The sequence below is a fragment of the Arachis ipaensis genome, chromosome B04, assembly GCF_000816755.2.
Source record: "Arachis ipaensis cultivar K30076 chromosome B04, Araip1.1, whole genome shotgun sequence".
NCBI classification, from domain to species: Eukaryota; Viridiplantae; Streptophyta; class Magnoliopsida; order Fabales; family Fabaceae; genus Arachis; species Arachis ipaensis.
In genome coordinates this window covers 26901294-26910865 of record NC_029788.2, presented here as the reverse complement: position 1 = coordinate 26910865, position 9572 = coordinate 26901294, and the positions used below count along the sequence as shown (strand labels likewise).

The following is a 9572-nucleotide window of genomic DNA, read 5'->3' as shown; positions in this document are numbered from 1 at the left end:
GTGAAAAGTGGAATTTTGAATTGTCATTGAATTATTAAATTAAGATATATAGAAATTATATCTTATATTTTAAATAATTTTATTTTAAATTTAAATTATATTGATTTGATCACTGTTGAATCATTAAATTTTTAAATGGTTGGTGCGTTACTCGCAATTGTAATTCGAACCATTTAATTTTGGAATTAAAAATCTATATAAATAAGAACAACTCAAATGAGTGTTTTTTTTTTGTAGTTTTAAATTTGACATGTACATGAAATGAGAATTACTCCAAATTTCATTTCATATTAGAAATGATAAATGAAATGATATTGGTAAAAAATGGATTAAATTTATCATCTCATATAAAGTTTAAAAGAAATTGATATTAACTATTAAATTAATGAATCTTATATTTATTAAATAGTGTTTGTTTTCAGAAACTGAAATTGGAACTAGGGGACTAGATTCAATATTGTATTTAGTGGTTAGAAAATTTCAGTCCTAGAACGCAAAATTTTAATTCCTTTAGTACATAAAAAAGTATGGACATAGTGATTGAAATTTTTTGTAACGAAAACTAAAATTTTAATACCACATATTTTCAAAAATACCTTCTTCTAACATTTCAAATTCCAAATCTAACCCTACCTTCCCTTTCCTCCCACACCATACCTTGCTCTTGAAACTTCCATTTCCTCCACCACTGTTGTCCTCATTATTGCCGACATTGGTAGTGAATCCACCAGATAACCAACCAATAGAGAACTGAAGTCTCCTCCCAACTATTGAACGTGATGAACCTCATGATTGTGATATAAGAATTAAAATAGAGTCTGAAGTTAGGACAATCATGAGTTGAGACAGTGACGAGCTCAAGCGGCGATGATCTAAGATGGCTAGGAGCTGCGACAGTGAGGCAAGGAGAAGACTCAGCACGTGAAGAGTTGAGACACCGATGAGCTGACATGGGGAGGATTTGAGATAGTGAGGGCTAACACAACGAGGTGAAGAGAAGAATCAACGGTGAACAATGATTGCGACTATGAGGAGAAGACTCAGTGATGGCAAGAACAGACGGGGACAAGAATGCGCACGACATTGAGGGGAGAACCAACCATGGCGAGATAAGTTCAAGGGGCTAATGGCGAGATAGAGAGGGGGAAGAGAGAGACAGAGGCGTAGGGTGGGGATTAGAGTTTATTTTGTTTTTTATATTTTTGACTAATAAGGGTATTTAAGTAATTTTATTTATTTGGATCTTTATATGTGTCTTGAATAAAACAGGATATTGAGTCCTGTACACTGTGCATCAAACCATGGTTTTAAAAATCGGACTAAATTGACCAGTCAAACCGGTCTAATAAGGAACCGGTAAGACTTTGCAGTTCGATCTATATTGAAAAACCACCCTTTCAAAAATCGTTCGAGAACTGCTAAACTAGCCGATTGGACCGAACCGGCACCCCCCGGTTTATGGAAAACGAATCTCCTCTGTTTCTTCACTCACTCTAAAAGCCCCTCTCTCCTTTTCTTTCTTTATTTCTTTCTTTCATTTAGAAAAAAATCACCAATGTTTTAAAAACCAGATTGGACTGACCGATTAACCCGATCATCTGACCAGTCCGGTTGACTCGTAGAACCGTCCTACAAAATATCGATTTAAGAATTGGCCGAACTAATGGTTAACTAGTGAATGAAGCGGGATTTTTAAAAATATGATTTTGTCATACTCCTAAAAAAATGGCGTCGTTTTGACGCTAGGAAAAAAAGAAAGAAGAGAGAAACAACGTTGTTTTGAAGTTTTTATTTTTTTCTACCTTCAGAAATGCTGAAATGTGAAATCCAACCCCCCTCTTCCCTTTCTTTCCTCTCACTCAAAAAATCCTAATCTGTCCCTGATCCCCTCCATGGTTCTAAAAATCGGACCGAATATAACCGCAAACTGACAACATTAACAGTCCGGTCAGATATGTAAAACCGTTGATCAGAAAACCATTAAACTGGCTGGCTGGTTCGGACCGAACCGAGACCCGGCCGGTTTACACAAACACGGAAGCTCCTCCGTTTCTTTCTCCCTTTCTCCCTTTTTTTTCCTTCAATTCAGAACGAAATCACATAAACTGAGCCAAAAAAAACCTTAGCACTGTAAGCCTACACCACCGCCGCAAGGAGTGGCATACTGCCGCCGTCGGTCGCACTCAAAGTTCGCCGTCCGTCCGTCTATGTAGCTTCCCTCGTGCTCCAAGTCTTCAACCCCCTGTTCGCTGTCACCGATCGCAGCTGCTTCCTCGAGCTCGGCGTCCGTCGTCTTTGTCTGCTCAGCCGCGCTTCCGCCGCCGTTTGTTTGCCGTTTACGTTCGCATTTTCGTTCGCGTTCTTCGCCGTTCACGTTCGCTCGGCGTTCACCGTTCGCGTTCACTCGCCGTTCACCGTTCGAGTTCGCATTCGCGTTCGTCTGGAAGCCACGTTGCGCTGCTTCAAACTCTGCGACCAACCCGCGTGCTCCACCTAGCCGTCGAACTGCTCTCTTTTGTCTGCCGTCGTGAGTTCCCTAAACCCGCAACCAGACAATACACTCACACAACACTAACACAACACTAATACTCTGCTTCAAACTCTGCAACTTCTGATTTCTATTACAATAAGTAACTATTTGATTTGGCAGTGGTTTGGATTTTTTTCATAGACTGAAGTAAAGTATACAATAGTTATGTTCTTTTCTCTATCACATTGATATTAAGTTTTGAATCTCTTATTTCGTTTTAATTTTACCGCACTCAACATGTTTGATGAAATGCTTTAACCATATTTCTGGTTGGATTTATAATTTCTAGCTTTTAGAAACTTAGTAAGTCGATTGCATGTGAAATTAGAATAATTGGATCTTTAGTAATTAGGAAATTTTAGCTGCATAAATAGCATGTTTGCAGAAAACATATTAGCATGATGATTCCACTTGCATTAGTGTTTTTCTGGTAAATTTTTACTGTTATTGTGAACTTGTTCATTTGCTAATTGTTCTTGTCTTGTTGTTCTGTTGTTCTGTTGTTCTGTTGTTCCTCTGTTATTTTTAATTTTTTTTTTTTGTTTTTGTTGTGATTTTCTGTTCTTGAACTTGTTAAGTTGACAATTTGTTAAATTGTTGGGCTGCTGTTGTTTTAATTTGCTAAATTGTTAAGTTGCTGCGATTTAATTTGGATTCTCTATTTAGGTCTTGTTCTTGTTTATTTGCTAAATTGTTGTTGTGTATTTATTGTTGTCTTTGAGATTATTGCTGGATATTGGTGATCATTGATTTATTATATGCTTCATGTTTTCATTGTTTTCTTCTTCTAAAGGAAATAAAATTCTGTTTTCATTGTTTTGTTGATTGTTTGTTTTGTTTCAGAAATCAATTTTTTGTGATCAATGCTCAAACTCTGAATGTTGTTCTGTTTTGTTTTAAGGCTGTGTTTGGAAGAGGTGATTGATTTTTGAGTGTTGTCTTGTTTTTGTTTTAAGGCTGTGTGTTGTGTTCAATTTTCATTTTGTAGGAAATTCTTTGAGGTATATAAGAACTAAGAAGGAAGACTATTTCAATGGTATTACTCTGTTGATTCTGGTCTGCTACAAGCTTGAACATAGAATTGAAGAGAGAAACCCTTTATTATTTCATCATTGGCCTATTTTTGGCATTGCATATCATTGTAGTTTGTTTATTCATAGAACTAGTTGTTTATGATCCCCTTTTGAAGTAAAAAAATGCAGTAGAAGAGTGTTTAGAACCAGTTGCTTTATTCATTGAATTTTTATAGAATCAGGTGTTTATTATAAAACGGTTTTCTGGTTGAACTACGGTTGAACCAATGAACCAGTGAACCAGAACTAGAGCAGTTCAATGACCGGTCCGGTTTTCAGAACCTTGATCCCCTCACTCCCTCTCTTCTCTTCGAAGTTCCAACAGCCACCAGCTCACCACCCACTAGCCACCATTCGAAACCCATCACTCACACTCGTTGCCGAACCCTTCTCCTCGCCGTGGGTGCCATCGTTGCCGGTGGAAAAGTCTGCTCGGCCATCTTCTCGACGTTCCTCCTCTCCTGGCCGTCGAACGAAGGGCTGCATCGAGCTCCTAGCGTCTTTGTCGCGAAGGATTGCTGGGTTCGTTGGTCGTTGTCTATCGGAGCTCACTGTCTCTCTGTCCGAGCTCACTTTCTTGTTCAAGCTCTCTCTGTCTCTCTGTTTGAGCTCACTTTCCTTCTCCGTCGCTGTCATTTCTGATTCTGTCGTCACCGTCACTTCCTTTCTCCCTCGCTGCCGGTACTTCAATTTATTTTTGCTTGTTTTTGAATTTTTTTTAAATGATACTGATTATGTGATTCTGAGTTGCCGGGTTTACTATTTTGAGTTCCTGAGGTAGTATAATACTGATTCTGTGATTCTGAGTTATTGGGTTTACTATTTTGAGTTGCTGAGTTAGTATAATACTGATTTTGTGATTCTGAGTTGCTGGGATTAATATTCTGAATTGCTGCTGCTTGTCTAAGTTAATTTTTTTGATGATTAATTTTGTTAGTTTCTGATTTTCTGATTTTGAAGATGCAATCACAAAATGATTTTCTGAGTTAAATTCGTTTCATACAATAAAAATATATGTTGTTAATGTTGGTTTTTTTTTGTAGAACATTATGTGTTTGTTATTTTTATGCGTTTTGGCTTCTGATTTTGTTTAGTGATAAATTTTGATGTTTGAAGTTGTTATGAATAGTTTATTATGTCTTATTATGTAAAATTGTAAAAATTTAAATTTTATTAGTTTACAAATTATTGAATTCAAATATTTAAAATTACATATTAAATTTTTAATAATTTTTATTTAATATTTAATTAAATCGGTTGAACCCCGGTTGAACCATTGAACCAGTGAATCAGTTACCTTACCGATTCATTGACCGGTCTGGTTCTGGCAACCTTGGAAATCACAGAAACAAAGAGCCAAAAAAACCCTAGCCTTCTAAGCCTACACCACCGCCGCAAGGAGTGGAAGCCACCGTCCGTCGCACTCAAAAGTCCGTCGTCCGTCCGTCCATCTAGCTTCACTCGTGCTCCAAGTCTCTAACCCCTGTTCGCTGTCACCGATCGCAGCTTCTTCCTTGAGCTCGGCATCTTTCGTCTTCGTCTGCTCAGCTGCGCTTCCGCCGCTGTCTGTCACGCTGAGGAGCTTCCGTCCTCGTCTGCTCGTGTTGCTCCAAGTCTCCAACCCGTCTCCTCATTCACCATTGGTGTGGTCATCGTTTGGTCTTTGTCTGCTCGCCGTCGTCTAGTCGCCGTCATCTGGTCGCCGTCGTCCGTCACGCTTAACCGCTCTCCGTCATACTCTGTTCAGAAATCATATTGATCATTGAATAATTATTGAATGTTTTGGGTTTTTACTGAATGATTAATTGATTATTGATTAGCTTTGGCTGCTCTGCTGTGCTGCTGTTATGTGTTTTGTGTTGTTTTTGCCTAGTGCTGTGCTGCTGGAACCCTGGAATTATGCTGTTTTGTGTTTTTATTGGCTTAATTGTGCTTAATTGTGCTGTGTTTGTGCTTTAATTCATCCTCATTAATCTTTGTTTGTGTTTAATTGTGCTGTGTTTGTGCTTTAGTTCATCCCCATTACAAATTTATAAATTATTAATTATTAGTCTTTCATATATTCTGCTGCATTTGTGCTGTGTTTGCCGTCATTACAAATTTTTAGGATTTAGGGTTTAGGGTTTGTGCTGTGTTTGTGCTTAATTGTTTTTGTGCTTTTTTGCGTAGTGCTGTGCTGCTAGAATTGTGCCGTTTTGTGTTTTTATTGGGCTTAATTGTGTTGTGTTTGTGCTTTAGTTCATCCTCATTAAAGTTGAATGACCAATAAACTAGTATGTTTATTTATTATTTTATTATAAAACGGTTATTCCGGTTGAGCCGGCTAGACCAATAAACTAGTAAACTAGTAGTTAGAACAATTCGATCACTGGTCCGGTTTTCAAAACCTTGCATCAAACACAATATAGAAATTTAATTTAGTATCTGTCTATCAATCTCAATTATCTTCCAATTGGAGCCTTATTGAATTACTATTTATGATTATGACATAGTTATGCAAATACTGATGAAAGACCAAAATAAAATTGAACTGAAAATGCACATTGGAGATGCTATAACTGAACCGGATGTGACCACAACTTTGGCGAGGAGAGCTTTCGTCGGCAAGGCAGGGGGAAAAACGGCCGCGCTTATGGGGAAGAAAGGATGCAAGGTCTTATAGTGAAGAGGGAGATGGGTAGTTTAGAGCTGGGTTGGGCTGCGTTTGGTGTCGGGTCGGGTGGGTATCCGGGTTTGTTTGGTAAACCCAAATTCAAAATTCCTGATCTTCTCGCCTCCTCAGCGTCGCAGTTTGAAGGCTTCAAGTCCCAAACAAATTACGGCTGAGGCAGGGATATATCCTGACTGAAGAAGAAGAATTTGATGCTCCTTGTGCGCAATGTTCGGTTGTGCAGCCACTCGGGTATGATGGACCGGTTCTTCGTGGTTCATTTGTGGTGGAATTCTGAGCTTGGTCTAGCTCCATCTGTTCTCCGGCCTTAGAATATCCAAGAAGGAAAGTGCAGCATTGATATTCTCTTCGAATGGCATTAGCAGGGGTGGGTGGGTCTCACTAGTAACGGAGCTTGGCAATTGGTGGCTTTGAATACCTGCTCGTGATTTTTCCCACTTCATGGGAGAGAATTCAAGCATAGGGAAGGGTTGGGGATCGGGTTTCCGGCTGGGTGGGACTTATCGGGTTCGGGTTCTTCTGTGTAGGACTCGGCTCATGTCCCAAAAAAAAGCGTGAATCTCTCTATTCGAGGCTTGTTTTTGACTGCCCTTGAAATACTCCTTATAACACACCAATGCTGACCCGAATCAGTTCACCCAATCCCCAAATTGACAACCTGATCCGTTGCCACAAGAATACTACCTGGAAAGTGGACATTTTTTTCATTCCTGCGGTGAGCAAACCCTTTTTTAGAGTAACTGAGGTAATCCCTTTTCTTCCCTTTCTCAATCAATTGTTTGCTGATAGTAGCACGGTTCCTAGTGATTCAAGATGAACTCTGCCTTTTACGTTTTTCAATATCAATTGAGAGTTCGTTTCGTGTGTTGGGAGTGCGTTCCGGGACCCATTCTCCATTCTGTTGGGTTTAAGCCTATGTCTATGTTATTGAATTCACTGTTGACAATTTCTTTTCTTAGCTTTTCACTCGTTTGAAAGTGTGGAATTTGTTTTTGCTGTTATTTGATTTTATTTTTACGTGTATTTGGTTATTTATTTTGGTGTCTGCTAAATGATGGGATAGAATCTTATATTCTTATATTCTCTCCCCAGCACCCCATGCTTTATTCTGAATATTTTATTTCCTAATTATATGAATATCAGAATATGTTTGTTTACTCCATAGAATGCACTGAGTGTGGGAGAGCTTTCATTTGTCATTCTTCAGGAGTTATATAGTATGAACAGGTTTGTTGTAGGATTCTATTCTAAAGTTCTAGTTGTCTTGGAGTTTGTAACTAACTATTGATTAATGAATAGTCTAGAGTTATGTTTGGTGGGAACTAATCCTTCAATGTTAATAAACTTTGTTTGTTTGACTAATTTATTGACCATGTTATGTTTATGTTGCGAATGATAATTCTTGAGGAGGAAAGTGGGGTAATAGGGAATGCATGGGGAAATAGTTGATAATTGAGGGTGGAAGAAAAGAATATTTTAAGTCTCAAAAGGCATTGGAGACAGTAAATGACAAGAAGGTACGGTTTACAAAGAGTTAGAGAGGTGCTCTTGAATAGATCCTCTCATTTTTTGAATGAAATCCTCGAGTTCTTTTACAATTTTTGCTATCTTTTTTATTTGGCTACACCATAGCTCTTCACCCTCTTTAGCCTGTGATGAAGATTTGATATTCATGAATAGATAGATCAGCAAGTTTTTATTTATCTTACTTTAGCTAAGTATTTCATCCATAAAATTCCCCATCTTACCTTGCAGTTCAGACCAAAGCTTCTTCCCTTCTCTTGATGACATGGGAGCTAGAGGAGTTGTCGGGGACAAGTGGTCCATGAGAATTCTTTGGGCTTGTGCTCTTGGAAGTGCTGCTGGTAAGCATTCTTGACTTTGCTTTGATGGAATTTTATTTCACCAGATTTGTTAAACTGTCAAGAAACTATGTTTTGAAGTCTGTCTTTCCCTTTTTAATTGGAGAAAACTTATGTTTAATTAATCTTATTTTGTTCTTGACTTTATCCAATTGTAAATATATTTTTCTCTTCTAAATTTCTTCTTCATTGGAGATGTTAGAATATCTATGAATAAATGAGTTAGGATATTATAGGGTCTGTTATGATATGATAGCTAATTGTGCATATCCTGTAATTATGTACAGACTCCCTCTTCCAAACTGTATAAACTTGCCTTTGCTGGGTAACCAACACACAGGATTCTTATGTCTTTTTCTCCCTCTCACATTTACCATGGTGTCCAGTGTTTAAAGAGAAAAGCTTATTTAGTTCGTGTGCCAAGGCGACACACTGTCCTTTTCTCATTTTCTTTTCCCCTGGCTATCGTGCATCTTTTCAGTTGCTAGAACCTCTCCTGCCCTATGTGAGTTACTCTGGCAGCACCATTTTTTTTTACTTTTATTTTTCGGCTTTCCTCCGCCAGTTCCTCCATTGTAGCTTCCACAACGCTTATGTCATTGGAGTTGTGTTGGCATGTGCTGCTCAGCCCTTAAACCGGAACTTCTGTCTGCCTTCTGACGCCCCTTCACGTGCCAATTCTTCTCCTTGCAGCACACCCACCGCCATCCCTTCTGCTTGTGCATCCCCGTCACCTTCCATTGCCACACCCACCATCGTGCTCATCTCACTGTCTACTTTTCAGATCTGATTGTTTTTCTCATCCGATCATGTTTGACCTTGCCTTTTTTTAATTTTTGTTTTTGCCCCTGGATTCTTTGATTTCTTTCCCTCTCTATCGGTCATTCCTTTTTGTTCCCATGCTGCTGCAAGTTCTACTTCCACTGCAAAAACCCCCACTTTCACTAATTATGTTAGTGTGCCTCTTACCACAGACAAATTGGATGGTAGTAATTATGACTCGTGGTATTTTGATATGTTTTGGCTCACTAGTCCCAAACAGGCTAAAATTGATGCGCAACTTTGCAGCCTCATCAAGAGCATCATCCATCCCTCTATTAAGCAAATTTTTCGTGCATGTCACTTGTTAAGTCGTCTAGATGCAGGCTGATGCCCTTTATACTAATGACACTCGGCGGTCATATATAGTTTGCCAAGGCCTCATGAATGTCATTGCCCTTGTCAAGTTGATGGTCCTATGTCTGCTTATTTGGGAAAAAATTCATGGTGCTCTCCACGATTTCAATGAATTGTTGCCTCCTGCAACAACTATAGAAAAAGAGTTGGAACAAAGTATCTCATTCTTTATGATTCTAGCCTTGTATGGATTGCCTCGAACCCTCGAGTACTCTTCAACCTGTGATTTGATTTTTGGGTCCCCGACTGTTCCCTCCCTT

General features: G+C 38.7%; 1 protein-coding gene across 9 annotated transcripts in view; it reads left to right on the top strand.

Moving 5' to 3' along the window:
* The window catches only part of LOC107639175, a 10225-nt gene continuing 2723 nt past the window's right edge, over window positions 2071-9572 (top strand). Inside the window, exons 1-3 of one of the 9 annotated variants that reach the window (XM_016342618.2) lie at window positions 2110-2223; window positions 2283-2527; window positions 8030-8139. In XM_016342618.2, coding sequence (XP_016198104.1) covers window positions 8064-8139 — 76 coding nt within the window. In that variant the 5' untranslated portion in view covers window positions 2110-2223; window positions 2283-2527; window positions 8030-8063. Of the gene's footprint in view, window positions 2528-3548; window positions 3567-6397; window positions 7020-7688; window positions 7792-8029; window positions 8140-9572 lie in introns of those variants that run through there. The other 8 variants (XM_021121046.1, XM_016342619.2, XM_021121044.1 and 5 more) reach the window with 8 other exon arrangements.